General features: G+C 43.4%; 1 protein-coding gene across 3 annotated transcripts in view; it reads right to left on the bottom strand.

Moving 5' to 3' along the window:
- The window catches only part of TMEFF2 (transmembrane protein with EGF like and two follistatin like domains 2), a 386,403-nt gene that overhangs the window by 85,751 nt on the left and 280,724 nt on the right, over positions 1-19,928 (bottom strand). For all 3 annotated transcript variants that reach the window (XM_061612885.1, XM_061612887.1, XM_061612886.1), the window contains exons 6-7: positions 5,236-5,384; positions 2,987-3,046 (exon numbers count right to left, since the gene is read on the bottom strand). In XM_061612885.1, coding sequence (XP_061468869.1) covers positions 2,987-3,046; positions 5,236-5,384 — 209 coding nt within the window. The remainder of the gene's footprint in view (positions 1-2,986; positions 3,047-5,235; positions 5,385-19,928) is intronic.

The raw sequence follows: 19,928 nt of genomic DNA, 5'->3' as shown, positions 1-19,928 counted from the left end.
TATGTGTCCAAAGTATGATAACCTCAGTTTCATCATTTTAGCTTCTAGTGATAGTTCTGGTTTAATTTGTTTTAACACCCAATTATTTGTCTTTTTTACAATCCATGGTAAGCGCAAAGCTCTCCTCCAACACCACATTTCAAATGAGTTGATTTCTCTCTTATTCGCTTTTTTCACTGTCCAACTTTCACATCCATACATAGAGATCGGAAACACCATGGTCTGAATGATCCTGACTTTAGTGTTCAGTGATCTTTGCATTTGAGGACCTTTTCTAGTTCTCTCATAGCTGCCCTCCCCACTCCTAGCCTTCTTCTGATTTCTTGACTATCATCTCCATTTTGGTTAATGACTGTGCCAAGGTATTGATAATCTTTGATAACTTCAATGTCCTTGTTGTCAACTTTAAAGTTACATAATTCTTCTGTTGTCATTACTGTAGTCTTCTTGATGTTCAGCTGTAGTCCTGCTTTTGTGCTTTCCTCTTTAACTCTCAACAGCATTCGTTTCAAATCATTACTGGTTTCAGCTCAGACTATGTATCGTCTGCATATCTTAAATTATTGATATTTCTCCCTCCAATTTTCAGACCTCCATCATCTTGGTCCAATCCCACTTTCCATATGATAAGTTCTGCATACAGATTAAACAGGTAGAGTGATAAAATATACCCCTGTCTCACACCCTTGCAGATTGGGAACCAATTGGCTTCTCCATATTCTGCCCTTACAGTAGCCTTTTGTCCAGAGTATAGGTTGCACATCAGGACAATCAGATGCTGTGGCACCCCCATTTCTTTTAAAGCATTCCATAGTTTTTCATGATCTACACAATCAAAGGCTTTGCTGTAATCTATAAAGCACAGGGTGATTTCCTTCTGAAATAACTTGGTCCGTTCCATTATCCAATGATGTTTGCGATATGATCTCTGGTGTCTCTTCTCTTTCTAAATCCAGTCTGGGTGTCTGGCATTTCTTGCTCCATATATGGTAAGAGCCTTTGTTGTAGAATCTTGAGTATTACTTTACTTGCATGAGATATTAACTCAATAGTTCGATAATTAGTGCATTCCCTGGGATGTCCTTTCTTTGGAATTGGGATGTATATTTAACGCTTCCAGTCTGTGGGCCATTGTTTAGTTTTCCATATTTCTTGACAGATTTTTGTCAAAATTTGGAAAGATTCAGTCTCAGTAGCTTGTAGCAACTCTATTGGTATGCCACCTGTTCCTGGTGATTTGTTTCTTCCAAGTATTTTAAGAGCAGCTTTCACCTCACATTCTAAAATTTCTGGTTCTTCATCGTATGGTTCCTCCATGAATGAATCTGTCATCCTTGCATCTCTTTTATAGAGTTCTTCCATGTATTGCTTCCATCTTCCTTTTATTTCATCTCGGTCAGTCAGTGTGTTCCCCTGTTGATTATTCAACATCCCTACCCTTGGTTTAAATTTCCCTTTAATTGCTCTAATCTTTTGGAATAGGGCACTTGTTCTACTCTTTTTGTTGTCCTCTTCTATTTCTATACAATAACCATTGTAATAGTTCTCTTTGTCCCTATATACTAGTTGTTGTATTGTTGCATTTAGAGTTTGAACCGTGTTTCTATCTCCTTTTGCTTTTGCTTTCCTTCTCTCTTTAACCATTTTAAGAATTTCTTCAGTCATCCATTGAGGTCTTTTTCTCTTTTTAATTAGAGGTATTGTCTTTTTGTATTCGTCTCTGATAATGTTTCTGACTTCACTCCATAGTTCTTCCGGTTCTCTGTCAACTAAGTTTAAAGCCTCAAATCTGTTCCTTATTTGATCTTTATATTCTTCTGGGATGTTATTTAAATTGTATTTTGGCATTATGATTACTTTGTTGTTCTTTAGCTTTACTCTGATTTTTGGTATGACCAGTTCATGATCTGTAACACAGTCCGCTCCTGGTCTTGTTTTCGCAGAAAGTGTGGAACTTCTCCATCTTCTGCTACCAATTATATAATCAATTTGATTCCTATATTGACCATTTGGTGATATCTACGTGTATAGTCGTCTTTTTGGTTGCTGAAAAAATGTGTTTGTGAGAAACAGATTATTGGCTTCACAGAATTCGATAAGTCTTTTTCTTGCTTCATTTCTATCTCCTAAGCCCCATTTCCCCACAATTCCTAGTTCTTCTCTGTTCCCTACCTTTGCATTCCAGTTCCCCATGATTATCAGCACATCTTGTTTTGGTGAGTGATTAATTTCTTCCTGTACTTCTGCGTAAAATCTGTCCATTTCCTCTTCTTCTGTGTTTGCTGTTGGAGCATAGACTTGGATGATGGTTATGTTGATAGGTTTCCTGTTAAGTCTCATTGATATCACTCGCTCAGACCTTGCGTTATAGCTCTTAATTGTTTTTGCTACAATTAAATTTGCTACAACCAATTAAAGTGCACAAAATTACATATATTAAGGGAAAGTGTCCATAAATGTGTATATTAGTGGAAATAACTTTCAAAAATACATTATATTGGGGAGACTGATAGCAAAAATATATATATTAGGCAAAATTGTATACAAAAGTGTGTGCACTAGGAGAAATAAACACGAAGATACTGATAACTTTTTTAAAAATTGCAAACTGACATGGAAATGTGAACTGGATTTAAGATTGGAAAAATGAGGAACTGAGAGAAACTGAAACTGACATTTGCCCATCCTTATATGCACCTCAAGAGGGCCTTTCAGAGGCTTTGCTTTCTCATGGGGAGTAGGGGGAAGTGGGGAGGGGATGATTAATCCACAATTACAAACTATAGTGCTGTAATGGCACCAATTCACTGATAGAAGTTTGAATTCCTACTTAAGATAATCCTTCCTCCACCCCAAATTTAGTGCATTAAAAATGCACCCACCTATGGTTTCAATTTTTACAGCTATGGCCAAAGTAAATGTGTCCCCCCATCAAAATACCCCCTTTCTTCCTATGTTAGCATACTGTTCACCACTGGAGCGTTACCTGCATAATCTGTTCTTGCATAATGCCCATCTTCTGACTTTGTAGTAGTGGTCGTATTATCTGAAAGACATACATCCATTTTATTTTGTTACATTCTGAAAAGGCATCTCCCGCTCTGGTAAAGTGACCTCCTGCACTTTTAATTTGTGGCAGTGGAGTTGCATCCAACAAAGTTATTCTGGTTGCACAATGACTTCTGCTTGCACAGTGGAATGTCTCTTCCCTCTCCTCCCCTTGCAGCCCCCCAAATCTGTTCTGGTTTACCCCCAACCCTCTGAAGCAGATTCGTTTTGAGGGGGCAGCAGGGGCACACACATAGCGTAGAGGGAAGGGACGTTCCGCTGTGCAAGCAGACATCCTTGTGCAACTGGGACAGCTCCATTGGATGCAGCCCAGTGTTCCCACAAGCCAGCCCATCTCTAGCAGTGAAACGTAACAAGAATTTGTGTGCCCTCGCATGCTTCTCGGTAAAAGCCAATCCAAACATTTCAGCAAAGCGAGTGGCAAAGCCGTCACAGGACTGTACCATTTCAGATACGTTAGTAGAGGATTGCATTTTTAAATGTGCCCCAGGTTAAACTTCCCCTGAATATGTAAAGCTGTCACGTACACGGAGGTTTTACTATGGGAGCTCATTCAATGCATAAAGTCATCTGCATATTGGAAGGGACACGTCCCCATGAGGGCTGTACCACATGACTTGCTGAATGGTTGGGGTGGCTCAAAGACGTAAGTTTTACTGGTTCTTCTGAGGAAATACTGTTAGTTATAAGGGAAGGGGCTCTTACATTCACTTGAATGGCAGTCTCCATAGACACAGCTATCTGTCTGTTTGAATGTTTAATAAAAGGCAAAACAATGGAAAAGATCAAATATTTCCTAAACAAACAATACTTTTTTTCTTTAGCAATGGGATGACAAAATTGTGACTGGATCTATGTGTCTATGATGACCTTCATCTCAGTGGAAATGTTACAGAAAAGAAGAAATGAAAATAACTTAAGAAAATAGTTAAAACACCAGTTTTGTGACTCTCCCTTCCCACCCACCCACTCCTGTGCTTGCATTCATTTGCTTTTCAGAGCTGAATTTAATTTTTTTAAATGACAAAAAACACCCTCCAATTTCAATACAGCAGAATGAATCCAAAATTTACTGTGACAAAAAGCACTTTACAAAAAAAAAACCAAAAAAAAAACCTCGCCCAAACCCAAAGTGGACATTTTCTTAAATCAAGAGGGCATCTGGCAAGTTGTCATATTTCCAAGGATAGACCATCTGCCTCTATGCATCTAGAGTTGATCACACAAAGAAGAGACACAGCAAAAACCTGGCAGTCCTGCAGGCTCCAGCATAGACAGCATGTGCAGATGATTACTAGTGCAACCACATATGTGCCTACTCAGTTGTAAGTCCCACTGCATTCAACGGAACTTACTCCCAGGTTAGTCTGCTTATGACTGCTGCTTAAATCTGGAACTTCCCTGCTTGGAAAGTAAGGAAGTTTCTGTTTTGCTTCCAGGGTGAGGGGTTCATTTTATGTACCAATCACGTTTTGTACTAAGAAAATCCAAATCCTGTGCTCAAGGTAAGTTAAGCATATGCTCTGCAGTGGAGGATGGCCCATTAGGATGAATGGGGCACAGTTCCTCTAACCTTAGTCTGTCAGTCCCCTACCTGCCTGTCTTCTTACAACCAGTTCAGCTGGTGGAACTAGCTGTCAGCCTTCTTCCCCCTCACTTTCAGTGTTGTCCTTGTAGAACTCAGCTGGGAGAAGGACAAATCTAGAATTAGTTGGCTCCACCTGGCTCTGGCTTCACCTGCTGTTGGCCACCCTGCCTTCCATCCTACCAGTTTGAACGGACACCCTTCAGCAAATAACCACCCTAAGAAACATTATTAAAACTACCAGGTGAGTTGTTGTTGTTATGTGCCTTCAAGTCGATTATGACTTATGGCGACCCTATGAATCAGCGACCTCCAAGAGCATCTGTTGTGAACCACCCTGTTCAGATCTTGTAAGTTCAGGTCTGTGGCTTCCTTTATGGAGTCAATCCATCTCTTGCAGAAGTGTACAATGGATCATGGCCACAGTCAGCAAAAATGCACCATCTCTTGCTAATGTAACGAAGAGTTTAATAATAAACCAGTTTCTCTCTCCCTCTCTCTCCCCCTTTCTTTTCTCGTTCTCACACACAAAATAAAAATGGAGAGCCCTCTTTGAAATGAAATTTTGCTAGGAACATTACCTTGACATCGACCCAAAGACATGACTTCAATTTTCTCCTGTTTCTGGCATGATGCTTCTTTGATCTGACATGCATTATCATAAGATTTCCCATCAGAAGCACAGAGAGGATTGAAGTTGGTTTGAGAACAGTCAATGTTGCACACGCACCTGAAAAGACAAAAGTGGCCAATGTAAAAATCAAATTAAAAACACACTAATAATAATAATAATAATAATAATAATAGCCCTACCCCAATTTCACAGAAAAAAATTATATATTAAAAGAATAAAAAGAAAATGCTTGACATTTTTGCCATGGGTTTGCAATGATAATGTGACAGAATGAAAGTGAAGGTTCTTGGTGTGACACAGGTTGGATTCCTGTATGGGATGGAAAAGAGTAAAACATAAAGAACTAGAGAAAGCAAAGTGTAGTGTAGTGGCTACAGAGCAGCTGAGGCTGCATTCAGACAAGAAGCTTACTGTGTTAGTTTTACTGGTAATAATGGCAGTGCTTCTGGTCTGATTTCTAATGTTCCTTTCACACTGCAGTACTTGTTGCATTATGGAACTGTGGCTTTTGGACTGATATACCACCATGTCATGCTAAATTTCATTCACACCAATGCGCGTGGTGTGACACAACAATGTACATCATTAGATGTGTTGCTACTTCCCACCCTTTCAGCACATGCACAGTTCTGTTCCTCCATGATTCCCCCATGACAATGGCGGGAAAGAACCGTGTGCTGGTATACTTTACTCCCACGATTTTCTGGGTTAATGGGGTAGCAAAGAGATATTTTCTGGAAGCAATTAAGATGGAAATGAGTGCAAGCTTCCACTATAGCCTGTAGGATTTCCAGAAGTGGCTTTTATGTCATGTAAAAGATCGAGCAAATTGTGGAAATTATCAGGAAAACAGAATAAACTGCTGTCTGAATGCAGCAAACATAAGAGCCCTGTTGCATCAGGCCAAAAGCCCATCTAGTTCAGCAACCTGTTCTCACAGTGGCCAACCCAGATGCCTATGGGAAGTCCACAAGGATGACCTGAGCACAACAGCATTCAGAGACTCAACTGTGAATGAAGAACTTTCCAGTCACCAGGAAGAGAACCTTTTAAGGGGTAGGACCCCATCTACAGAATTCTTTCCAATGGAGTCTCACCGGGTGCCCACTCTATTACCTTTTCAGTGCCAGGTAAATTCATTTTCAGGCACAATTCAAAGTGTTGGTGATTACCTTTAGGGCCCTACAGCAGAGATGAAGAATCTGTGACCCTCCAGATGTTGTTGGACTTCAAGTCCTACCATCCCTGATCACTGTCTATGCTACCTGGGGCTAATGGGAATTGGAGCCCAACGACACCTGGAGATCCACAAGTTCCCAATTCCTGTTCTACAGCTTGAGTCCAGAATTCCAAAGGGATAGTGTCCTTCTATTCTTCCTGCCCTCTCCCTAAGACCTGCTGGCAAAGGTCTTCTTCATGTCCTGATGGTGGCCTAGGCAGACCTGGTTGAGGTGTGGACAGGAAACCTCTCTGTAGCTGTAACTAGATTTTGGAATTCCCTGTTTTGGAAGGTCCATTTGGCTCCTTCTCTCCTAGCTTTTCACTACCTGGCCGACATGTTTCTGTTCCAAAAGGCATTTCACCAGATGGGCTGAGGATTCTTTTGTGATCAACCCTAAGCTTTTAAAGATTGGTTTTATATGCTGCGCCTGTCTCTGTTTTTAAGTGCTGTTTATTTTGTTTTGCTGGTTGATTAATTTCTCTTGGATTTTTTTTAAAACTGTTGTAATCATCATTATCATTAGTGTAGAACAGGAGTAGTCAATGTGGTGCCATCCAGATGTTGTTAGACTACAAGGCTCATCATCCCCAGCCACTGTGACCAATGGTCAGGGAAGATGGGAGTTGGAGTCCAACATTTGCGGCTATCACTGATCTAGAAAATCAACTGCAGGGAGGTACAGTGTGCTTCTCCCTCATGCTCCTTTTACTGTAAAAGACACTCCTATCATCTGCTTTATATGTGAATAGAACAGGCGTGTGAATGACAGTCCCCTTGAGTCTCGTTCTGCCCAAGAAGGAAGCAAAGGGAATAATGAGCAGAGGAATTATGAAAGCATGGTAATCTTGTAATTTAAAAGATCATCGAGGGGCTTGGATTATGCACATGCTCTTCAATGAAAATTAATGATATCATAATTTATACAACACAGGACCTATTTGCATACTTAATTTGGCCACAGTGCCAGCCTTTGTAAAAGTTATGCATTTTTGTTTCGCTAGTTTTGTCACAATGGGAGGCACTGACCAGATGTCCTCTCAGCCCTGAGCTTTGCATATGCACTCTTGTATGTGCACTGTTCCCCCCCCCAAAGAAAAATGAAGACTCATGCCTGCACACCAGAGCTCCCATAATCTACAGGCAATCACAGGATGGCAGCAAATGAGTGTGACAAAACCAAGGAGTCAACTGTTTTTTGCCCACTTTTTGTTGTTGTGATGTTGTACTTTTGAGGAAATATCTCTCAGGCTTATTACAGCTCTCTCTGTCTATTGAGTATATGCACATTGCTTTGTTGCTTTAAATCTCTGCAAGGCTGCAAAAATTAAAAGCCAAAAAATGCAAAATCAGCAGCAATATTAACTTTGCCCATGTTGCATATCCTGTATAATTTATGGAGTTCATTACAAGGTATAAATGGTAACAAATTAAAGAACAGAGAGAGGCAGTGGTAATAATATCAATTTGCACATTCAGGAGCAAAATAATGGGAGAAGGGGGCCTGTAAAAGTACTGATAAAGAACCAGATTTCAGGAGAAAAACTGGCTCTTCCATACCAGATTTCCATGGCTTTCAGTGACAATTCCATGCCTTCATTACATAACTACTGAGTGTGATATCACCACTGGAACATGGGCAGGCAGCTGTACATAGGACTTTCAAGCAGTTTTCCAGCACCTGCCACATTCCCATGTGCATTGGCCTTAACTTGCCAATTCTTAAAACTGCTGTACCAGCTCCACTGAAATCAATGACGCCTTACTTATTATGACCCATTTCCTGGCAGCTCTATACTTCTACAAGGTAAACATGTTTGCTGCATACAGGAAGCCATGTTATGTGGCATGGTCACTCAACCAGGACCCCTAGAAAGAAGTACATACATGGGTGCTTAAAGAGATACATAGAAACATTGGGTTGTTAGCAACATAGCACTAAAGATTTCTCCTTGCACAATTGAATGATCTCCCCCTCTCCTTCCCCCCATGAGCCCCCTAAATCTATTCTGGGCTTCCCCCCAATTCTCCAGAGCAGATCTGGGGATGGCACAAGGCCCACGTGGGGGTAGGAGAAGGGAGGAAATCCCACTGCACTAGGACTAACCCTTGCACTAGTGCAACTTTTTATTTGAATACCGCCCATGATGTTGACAATACACACATTTGGGACATACCGGTATAACACATAGCAAGCATTTCTCTTGGACATCGCAGCCCAAATCACCTGTCCTAAAGACAATCATGTGGAAGAGAGCACCACTGATGTCTTTGGGATTTACTGTCATCTAATTGCACTCTGGATTACAAGCCCATGTTTGCTCTGAAAATGTGTATCCAAGGATTTTAAACTTCCAAGTGTGGCCCAAGGAACCCAGATCAGATCAGTTTATCTTGGGAACAATATATTTTTAAAATATTCCCAACCAGACTGGTGTATGTATCGCTTCTGATTTATCAAAATAGGCTCCATAAAGCTGGGGTGGGCAGACTGCAGGCTTTTGGAACCAGGTGCAAAAACCATACTCTTCGAACTAAAGAAATCTGGGCTCAGGAATTTGTTTTCAGTAATAAAGTTCCTCCACACAAAAAGCCACTCCTGGTTACCTGGGCTTTCTTCATTCCAGCAGCATAAGGTACTCCCCCCCATATGGATCTATTTGTGAAAACAACACATTACATTAGGGGAAAACTGCTTGCAAAAATATGTATATTAGGCAAAAACACATACAAAGAGGTTTATATTAGGAGATATTCACACTAAAATGCTGATGAATTTTCATGAGGACTTTTTTTAAAAAAAAATTCTCAAACTGATGTGACAATGTGGAGAACTGAAGGTTGGAATACTGAGAAAGTGAGAGCAACCAAAATTGATAGATTCCCGAGTGGGAGTGGGATGGGGTTGGAGAACAGATCTCTTTATGCCATGGAGCCTGCCTTCTGGCCCCCTTAAGCTATCCTACTGCATGTTGGGTTTATTGGGGGCGGGGGTGCTGTTATGTCACCAGTGCTGAAGTAAAATTCAACTGCCAATCCAGCAGGATTCAGTATGTGGAATAGGCAGGGGGTGCCATCTTGTCCTTCATCTCAGGAAGCAAAATGTCTTGGGCTAGCCCTGTTAGGCTTCTGCAAACATATGGTTTCAAGGACTGTGAGACCTCCTTTCCAGAGCTGGAAACTATTCCTCAGCAATGGCAATAAAGGGGGTAAAGATACATTTTAAGGCAATGGCCTCCTTCTGTTGTTTGAACCTTCCTCTTAAGGAATGAAAGCATATGGACTAACTTCACAGTCTGTTGATTCCCCTCCTCACCTATTTATAAATCATACCTTATTATTTATTGAGCGTGTTTTTGCCTGTGTAAAAAATGGGAAGAGTGAGAGACGGACGTATTATAAAGCATGAATGGCTACAGAAGATTGCCCCTGCAAGGCATTGCTGATGAAGGGTGCTTAAAAAGAAAAATGAATTGTGTTTTTTTTTAAGGTGGATGTTTGGCAATAAAGAATGGGAGATTGTCCTATTTATATTTCACAGATAATTGCATAGGAGCACAGAATAATCACCAGTATGGCCTGATAAAATGGAACTCTTCTTTACTATTTTGAATTGAACGGCACTCTTGAACTAATGCTTCATCCATCCTTTCAGCAATAATATAATTGAGGCTTAATCAGAAATGACTGGATGATTTCTAGGTAGAAGACAAATAAGGCTCTTGTCCTATAGCTCTGATGAGGCAAAGACAAATAAGACAAACAGCAAGTGGAGTATTATAGGGACTTGTCTGCCCATTGATTTTTCTTATCTCTGTGATAATTTGTCCACTGTTACATCTTTCTAATCATGTGGAGACATCATCACAGTATCCAAAACACTTATACATCACATCTCCAAAGCAAAAATATCTAAAATCACAGAAGTAACATTAGAACAGTAAACAAGCTTAAAAACCAGCACCTAAAATACCAGCACAACATAAGCCACTGGTTGGCCAAATGCTTTCTGGAATTAATATGGTTTTTATCAGAGCTGGTTCCAGGTTTCTAGGGGCCCTTGGGCATAACCAGTGGGCCCCTTGTCCCTTTCCTCCTCAAATTACACTCCTCCTCACTCTTTGCTCCAACCCTGTTTGGTAAAACATATCTTGATCAGCACAGAAACTCCCTATTGTCAAAATAAAAAAAAATACCAGCTTTTGAATATCGCTGGTTGCCTTTTAAACTTTTTTCTGAGCAATATGATTTGAAGGTACAGCTTAATCACTAATCCTATACTCACTTACCTGGGAGTAAGTCTCATCGAACTCAGGGGCACTTACTTCTGAATAGGCAAGTCATTTATTGGGATTATTTACTTCTCTTAGAACGTCTGTGCATAAATGTTTTGGACTACAACTCCTACCAGCCCCAACAAGCACGGAGGGCACCAGAGTGGCAATGGCTGTTATAGTATCTCTCAATATATGAAGTAAACAGAGGAACCTTCAAAGAGGATCCTTTTCCAAGGGTAAGTGATATAGTTCAGTGGCTGGGCAATGAGGGTAAGCTCACTCTGGACATGCTCAGAGGCAGTCTTTCATAAGGCGCCAGTGCTGAAATGAAACCCTTAAACACAAAATGGAAGCTAAGGTGGACTTCAAGTAAAATCTTTCATAACCCCCTCAAATAGTGCTTTTCTTTCAAACATTAGGTCTCTCTCAGTCAACTACCCTTTCCTCTTTTCCCAGTCCCATCATCCAGCTCTCTCCCTCTCCCCTTCCCTTTCTTTAGGACTTTCATGTGCTCTTCCAATCTTCCTGAGGCCCTATTGTTTGTTAGTGGCATCAATCCTTTGAAGCAGCTTGCACAGGCAGACTACTTCAGAGGCTTTTGCAGTCAATCATAAGAACATAAGAAGAGCCTGCTGGATCAGGCCAGTGGCCCATCTAGTCCAGCATCCTGTTCTCACAGTGGCCAACCAGGTGCCTGGGAGAAGTCCGCAAGCAGGACCCAAGTGTAAGAACACTCTCCCCTCCTGAGGCTTCCGGCAACTGGTTTTCAGAAGCATGCTGCCTCTGACTAGGGTGGCACAGCACAGCCATCACAGCTAGTAGCCATTGATAGCCCTGTCCTCCATGAATTTGTCTAATCTTCTTTTAAAGCCGTCCAAGCTGGTGGCCATTACTGGCCATTACTGCATAATTTTACACTTGTTTATATTGAATTGCATTTGCCATTTTTCCGCTCATTCACTCAGTTTGGAGAGATCTTTTTGGAGCTCTTCACAATCCCTTTTTGTTTTAACAACCCTGAACAATTTAGTGTCGTCAGCAAACTTGGCCACTTCACTGCTCACTCCTAATTCTAGGTCATTAATGAACAAGTTGAAAAGTACAGGTCCCAATACCGATCCTTGAGGGACTCCACTTTCTACAGCCCTCCATTGGGAGAACTGTCCGTTTATTCCTACTCTCTGCTTTCTGCTTCTTAACCAATTCCTTATCCACAAGAGGACCTCTCCTCTTATTCCATGACTGCTAAGCTTCCTCAGAAGTCTTTGGTGAGGTACCTTGTCAAACGCTTTTTGAAAGTCTAAGTACACTATGTCCACTGGATCACCTCTATCTATATGCTTGTTGACACTCTCAAAGAATTCTAATAGGTTACTGAGACAGGACTTTCCATTGCAGAAGCCATGCTGGCTCTGCTTCAGCAAGGCTTGTTCTTCTATGTGCTTAGTTAATCTAGCTTTAATCATACTTTCTACCAGTTTTCCAGGGACAGAAGTTAAGCTAACTGGCCTGTAATTTTCGGGATCCCCTCTGGATCCCTTTTTGAAGATTGGCGTTACATCTGCCACTTTCCAGTCCTCAGGCACGGAGGAGGACCCGAGGGACAAGTTACATATTTTAGTTAGCAGAACAGCAATTTCACATTTGAGTTCTTTGAGAACTCTCGGGTGGATGCCATCTGGGCCCGGTGATTTGTCAGTTTTTATATTGTCCATTAAGCCTAGAACTTCCTCTCTCGTTACCACTATTTGTCTCAGTTCCTCAGAATCCCTTCCTGCAAATGTTAGTTCAGGTTCAGGGATCTGCCCTATATCTTCCACTGTGAAGACAGATGCAAAGAATTCATTTAGCTTCTCTGCAATCTCCTTATTGTTCTTTAGTACCCCTTTGACTCCCTTATCATCCAAGGGTCCAATCGCCTCCCTAGATGGTCTCCTGCTTTGAATGTATTTGTAGAATATTTTGTTGTTGGTTTTTATGTTCTTAGCAATGTGCTCCCCAAATTCTTTTTTAGCATCCCTTATTGTCTTCTTGCATTTCTTTTGCCAGAGTTTGTGTTCTTTTTTATTTTCTTCATTCGGACAAGACTTCCATTTTCTGAAGGAAAACTTTTTGCCTCTAAGAGCTTCCTTGACTTTGCTTGTTAACCATGCTGGCATCTTCTTGGCCCTGGCGGTACCTTTTCTGATCTGCGGTATGCACTCCAGTTGAGCTTCTAATATAGTGTTTTTAAACAACTTCCAAGCATTTTCGAGTGATGTGACCCTCTGGACTTTGTTTTTCAGCTTTCTTTTTACCAATCCCCTCATTTTTGTGAAGTTTCCTCTTTTGAAGTCAAATGTGACCGTGTTGGATTTTCTTGGCAATTGGCCAGTTACATGTATGTTTAATTTAATAGCACTGTGGTCACTGCTCCCAATCGGTTCAACAACACTTACATCTCGCACCAGGTCCCGGTCCCCACTGAGGATTAAGTCCAGGGTTGCCGTCCCTCTGGTCGGTTCCATGACCAACTGGTCTAGGGAATAGTCATTTAGAATATCTAGAAACTTTGCTTCTTTGTCATGACTGGAACACATATGCGGCCAGTCTATGTCCGGGTAGTTGAAGTCACCCATTACTACCACATTTCCTAGTTTGGATGCTTCCTCAATTTCATATCTCATCTCAAGGTCTCCCTGAGCATTTTGATCAGGGGGACGATAGATCGTTCCCAGTATTAAGTCCCTCCTGGGGCATGGTATCACCACCCACAACGATTCTGTGGAGGAGTCTGCCTCTTTGGGGGTTTTGAGCTTGCTGGATTCAATGCCTTCTTTCACGTATAGAGCGACTCCGCCACCAATACATCCTTCCCTGTCCTTCTGATATAGTTTATATCCAGGGATAACCGTATCCCACTGGTTTTCTCCATTCCACCAGGTCTCCGTTATGCTCACTATATCAATGCTCTCCTCTAAGACCAAGCACTCCAGTTCTCCCATCTTGGTTCGCAGGCTCCTAGCATTAGCGTACAGGCATTTGTAAGCAGTGTCTCTCTTCAAGTGTCTTTGGCACTTGTGGTTAGGCCTGTGGTAATTTTGCTCTTCTGAATTTATATCCTGTGCCCTGCTCTGACAATGCCTACTTCTAGGCCTACCCCTTTTAAAATTTCATCATTTCTTTGGTTTTTATCCCAGGGGGGAGGTTTATTCCGAACCGGACCTTTCTCAGCTCCTGTCGGGTTTTCCCCCTCAGTCAGTTTAAAAGCTGCTCTGCTACCTTTTTAATTTTAAGTGCCAGCAGTCTGGTTCCATTCTGGTTCAAGTGGAGCCCGTCCCTTTTGTACAGGCCCGGCTTGTCCCAAAATGTTCCCCAGTGCCTAACAAAATCTAAACCCTTCCACCCGACACCATCGTCTCATCCACGCATTGAGACTGCAAAGCTGGGCCTGTCTGGCTGGTCCTGCGCGTAGAACCGGTAGCATTTCAGAGAAAGCCACCTTGGAGGTCCTGGCTTTCAGCATCCTACCTAGCAACCTAAATTTTGCTTCCAGGACCTCATGGCTGCATTTCCCCATGTCGTTGGTGCCAACGTGCACCACGACCACTGACTCCTCCCCAGCACTGTCTACCAAACTATCTAAACGACGGGCGATATCCGCAACCTTCGCACCAGGCAGGCAAAACACCTTGCGGTCTACACGCCCATCACACACCCCACTGTCTATGTTCCTAATGATCGAATCACCCACTACAAGGATCCCTCCACCCCCTGGAGATATATCCTCGGCACGAGAGGATAGCTGCTCATCCCCCAAGGAATGGGTCCCTTCTAAGGGATAGTTTCCCTCTTCCTCAGCTGGATGCTCTCCTTCCCCGAGACCATCGTTCTCCATGATAGCAGGAGAGCTATCATCGCTGGAGTGGGACACAGCTATAACGTCCCTGAAGGCCTCCTCCACACACCTCTCTGCCTCTCTCAGCTTTTCCAGGTCTGCCACCTTGGCCTCAAGGAAATGAAGTCGTTCCCGGAGAGCCAGGAGCTCATTGCACCGAGAGCACACCCACGACTGCTGTCCAACAGGCAGATAGTCGTACATGCTGCAGGCTGTGCAAAACACTGGAAAGCCCCCACACGCCTGCTGGCTTCTTACCTGCATAGTTTTGTTTGAGGTTTATTACGTCAATAGGTTGGAGACTGCGGTTTAGTTGAGGTCAGGGAACAGAAGGGCAGAGTGGGGGGCCCTGGCCTCCTCGCCCTGCTGCCGAACTCGCTCTGCTGCCGAACTCGCCTTGACGCTTCGTCAGCTGGGGCTCCCTCTAGCTCGTGGAGCAGGCTCCCTCGCTAGGTGCTCTGACTTTATATGTGTGGCTGGTTCCTCCCAGCTACTGCTGCCAGCCAATGATGTGTTACTTGAGACTGATGGCTCAACTATCAGCTGGGGCTTAACTCTTTAGTATTCTCTCAGGCTTCCTTCCTTTGAAGGCAGGAAGGCAGGCTTCCTTCCTGAGTGAGGGGTGGGGCTGTTTAAGCTTTTGGCTGCTTTTAATCTCAGCAAGGGGCTGCGACTTCCAGGCAAGTCTTTTGTGTTTGTGGTTTTCCCACCTAGAACAACCTGACCTTTCTTTAACCTAGGGAAACAGAGCTTGTGGTTGTGTTTCAGGAAGGCTGAAGCTGCCCTTTTTAGCAAGGACTGAGCTGACTCTCTCCCTGTATGTATCGGTGGAGTTTCCTTTTTCCCCTTCTCTCCGACTGGAATTTAGCCTTATTTACAGTGTCCCCTGAAGCTTTCCTGCTAGGGTGGTGTTGAACACTAGCTTTCTATAGGCTTCCTTCTCCTAGGATCTGTCTCCTAAGATATAGGTTCTTTCAGGATTTGGCTCCTAGCTCAGGGTGACCTTAGGCTGCCCTTATTGCTTATTTCTCTGAGCTGTTTTAATTCAATTAAATCAAATTTTATTATAGTCAACAGACCATTAAATCATCAGATAAAAACAGAAAATATGATTACAACCTCAGTTTAGAAAAATATAAATGGAATATATATAAATAGGTGAAATAATACTTAATTTTTTTTACAAAGGAACAAATAACAGTTGGTTTGGAGACTATCAAACAGTCATTAATGGTCTAATACGAATAGCCAAATTCAAGACTTTGGCTACTTGCTCCGTAATTGACTTGTTAGTACCTTGAAGTAATTATACAGCCACAAGAGTGGCTGTATACTATAGCCAGCATGGATTTTTTACATTCCGCAATGTTAAATTGAAAATGCCCCCCATGCCATTCTGATGCCCCTTTTTTCTGGTGCTTTCCAGTTCCCACAAGCACTGGCTTCCTTCCTTCCCTAGTTGGAGCACACGTCTTCTGGAGGTTTCTGGTTGGGAAGGGGCAACAGGGCTGAGCCATAGTGAAATGATTGGTCAGAGGTCTGCAAAGAGCATCCCACCCCACCTCTTTACTCTGTCTCTCCATTTCTCTTCACTGCTAAGCCCTCCTCAAACTGCGTGAGTGGGAAAATGGTAGGTGTTCGTTTCTCAGCAAAGGGCCCTGCTGCCTCTTCCTGCCACCACCTTCAATTTTCCAACAGAGAGCCAGAAGTGTATGTGTTCCTTTTTTTCTCTCTTGCTGTAGTGACTCTTCTGTCTTGGAGGAGAAGATCAGGCTGGGCTGGGTGGCGCATGTGCAAGGAGGAGTGAGCGGCTGAGCCAGCTCTGAGGGGAAAGAAGGAGGTCATGGCAAAAGGAAAAGTGCCAGTATGGCAGGGTTGGGCTCTGGCTGGTGAGGGGTCCCTGTGAGCTCCTGACCCCCTTGGCCATTGCCCAGCCTGGCCACCTGCTAGCACCAGGCCTGTTTTTTATATCATCTCTGTACGAGCAGGAAGGAAGCACTCCACTGCCACTCCTCTGGGAAGTAATTCCAGAGTTTCAGGGCACAGCAGTGAAGGCCCTGCTCCTTGCTAAAAAAAAAAGGCTTGTTCAGACGTTACACTGAACACAGGCACAAGTCGTCTCTATACAATGTTTGTGTGAAAAAGTACACCTGTTGATTTGGATGAATGAGCTAATGCATACACAGGTACATACATTGTACATTCATTGGAAGTTATGTGTGAATAATGTATGAGTGTACAGCTTGTGAGTGTACAGTTCAAATATTTTGTCACTGAATGCAATGTGTGAATTCCCCATAAGTCTTAATGTCCCATAATGAAAGTATCTGGATCTTGGTCTGTAATATTGTTTGAGCAGGACACAATCCTGAAGATGTTTTCTCTGCCCCTGTTCATGATAACTCCTTGGTCCCTGCCCCTAATTTTCAGAGCTTTTGCAGATTACTTTCCTCAGAACATCTCTGCAATGTATGCCATTTTCATAATAAAATTGTTGCCCACAAATCCACAGAGAGAGAAGTGAATCCTTTTTTAGTTCTGGTCCCCAAATCAACTTTAAAGGCACCTTGCAGAACCCTCCTGGACCAATTTGTCTATAATTTAGAAGGATTCTTCCCTAGCGGCACCTATGATATATGCTACCTTCATATAAACTGCCCTTCAAAACAATAAGGGACGTTACTGGAATCCTCTTTAAACATCTCAAAAGTATAAAGTATAAATCACTGTGATTAACCTGAAATTTGAGGCAGTCCTCAGAAAGGACTGCCAGTAAATTTCATCCAATTCTGACAAAAAAGTTATTCACACTTTCTTAACAAACACACTTTAAAGGCATCCAGACTGACCCCTGGCCCAGACCTATTTCCCTGTGATATGGCAAAGTTTATTCACTAATAGGCAAAAAAACTTGTGGTGTAAGAACGTACCCATAGCCAACAGATATTTCTATCATACTTTAAAAAGCAGGGAGATTGGGCAGCTATAGTGAATGCACCAGGGGAGCAGGAGACCTCACCTCCTCTCTGAGATATTGGACTACCCTACAAATTTGTCAAAATGCAAACACAATGTGGGTTGGTCTTTCACAGTCCAATCCACTTGCTGTGTAGCTTGGAAGAGTCTGATAATATGTGCCTCTGAGCATATGGTGAGTGGTGGCAACACTTGCAATCAGTCCAAATAACAGAAACAAGACATGTGCTGTGCTGATCTTGTTTTCTCAGGGAGGAAGCAACAATGTTAAAACAGTTGATATAGTTCAGATAGTCATTTTAAATATGTTGGATTTGCTTTGCAATTTTAGTGAAGTTTCCTATAGGAAATCATTCTCTAGGTGAAACTGACCACAGGGGATGGGGAGGAGGGGGAGGGGAACAGGCAGGAGGGGGAGGGGAGGTTTGATCATTTGCATGTTTACTGAGTTCAGTGGGATTTACTCCCATGCAATCATGCTTAGGATAGGTAAAACTGACCATGGGGACGGAGGCCTGGAGTGGGCAGGGGAGGAGGAATAGGGAAGGAGAGGAAGAAGGGAGGAGGAAGGGAGAGGAGAGGGGAAGGAGGGGAAAGGCAGGTTCGACCATTTGCATCCTTATTGAGTCCAATAGGATTTATCCTATGCAATTATACTTAGGATATGTAAAACTGACGGGGAGGGGAGGAGGAGGAGAGGGAGGGAGGCAGGGCTGGAATGGGCAGGGGAGGAGGAAGAAGAAAGAGAGGAGGGGAGGAAGAAGGAAGGAGGAAGGGAGATAAGAGGGGAAGGAGGGGAAAGGCAGGTCTGATCATTTGCATGCTTACTGAGTTCAGTGGGATTTGATGGCTAGGATAGGTAAAACTGACCATGGGGGAAGAAGAGGGGGAGAGGAGAGGAGAGGGAAAGAGGAATGAGGGGACAGGGGAGCAGGAGGAGGGGGAGGGGGAAGGAGGGATTGGAAGAGGAGGGGAATGGTGAAGGAAGGGGGAGGGAAGAGGTAAAAGGGAAGTGATGGGAAGGAGGAGGAGGTGAGGCAAGGTTTGATCATTTGCATGTTTACTGAGTTGAATAGGATTTATCCCATGCAATCATGCCTGAACATGGAAATGGACTGCCTTCAAGTTGATTCCAACTTATGGCGACCCTATGAATAGGGTTTTCATGGTAAGTGATATTCAGAGGTGGTTTACCATTGCCTTCCTCTGAGGCAGTGACTGGCCCAAGGTCACCCAGTGAGCGTCATGATTGTGGGGATTCGAACCCTGGGCTCCCAGGTTGTAGTCTTAGGATAGATAAAACTGACCATGGGGGAGGAGAAGGGGGAGATGGAGGACGGAGGGCAGGGGAAGGAGGAGGAGGGAGAGGATTGGAAGGGGATGGGGAGGGGAACGGAGGGGTGAAGGAAGCGGGAGGGAAGGGGCAAGAGGGAGGGGATAGGAGGGAGGAGGAGGGGAGGGCAGGTATGATCATTTGCATGCTTTGTGAGTTCAGTGGGGTTTACTCCTGTGCAATGATGGTTAGAATAGATGAAACTGACCTGGGGAAGGGGCAGGGAAGGGAGGAGGAGGGCAGAAAGGGGAGTGGGAGAAAGGAAGGGGGAAGGGATAGGGAGGGGAGGAGATTGGGTGGGTGAGCACTAGGCAGAGGGGAAGCTGTGATGCCCTTCCCTGGCTCTCCCTGTCAGGTTCCTACCTGCTCGTGGCTACTGCCTGTCACTAGGCACCACCAGGGACTCCACCAGTCCGGACTGTCATTTTTTATGGTTTCTCTCTCTGCTCTAGCACAGACCTCACCAGATCCCCCTGCTAGGCAGCACCACCAGTCACGTCCTATAACCAGTATTCCCAGAGACTCTGCCTGAGTCTCTCTCAATCAGGTTACCTCTGTGACTGCGTGCTTAAGCTGTCCCAATCCCTTTGATCCATATAGAATGCATATAATTCTGGTTTGCTCTGGATACTTGTGGTGTTATATTCTTCCCTTCACCACTGCCACCAATTGTTACAGTTTCCCTTCCGCCTTGGTAAGTACCTTGCCCTCCCCTCTGGTCTGTATATTCCCCAGCCAAGGATCAGGCCTCCGGTAAACCAAAATAGTGTTTATTAAATATTAGAAATAACAAGATTACTTTATAAAGGCACATAAGCATATGGTTTCATCTATTCCTGTGGTACTTGTCTTAGTATTAATCGGAACTCCACACTTTCCTCACCTCCACCAACTCTCCACACAATCTCCTCTCAAAAACCACACCAAACACCTCTCAAAAAACCCACCAACGTCCACC

The sequence above is a fragment of the Rhineura floridana genome, chromosome 2 (genome assembly GCF_030035675.1).
Source record: "Rhineura floridana isolate rRhiFlo1 chromosome 2, rRhiFlo1.hap2, whole genome shotgun sequence".
Taxonomy (NCBI): Eukaryota; Metazoa; Chordata; class Lepidosauria; order Squamata; family Rhineuridae; genus Rhineura; species Rhineura floridana.
The sequence above is the reverse complement of the archived record's forward strand: the minus strand, read 5'-3'. Positions and strand labels throughout refer to the sequence as shown.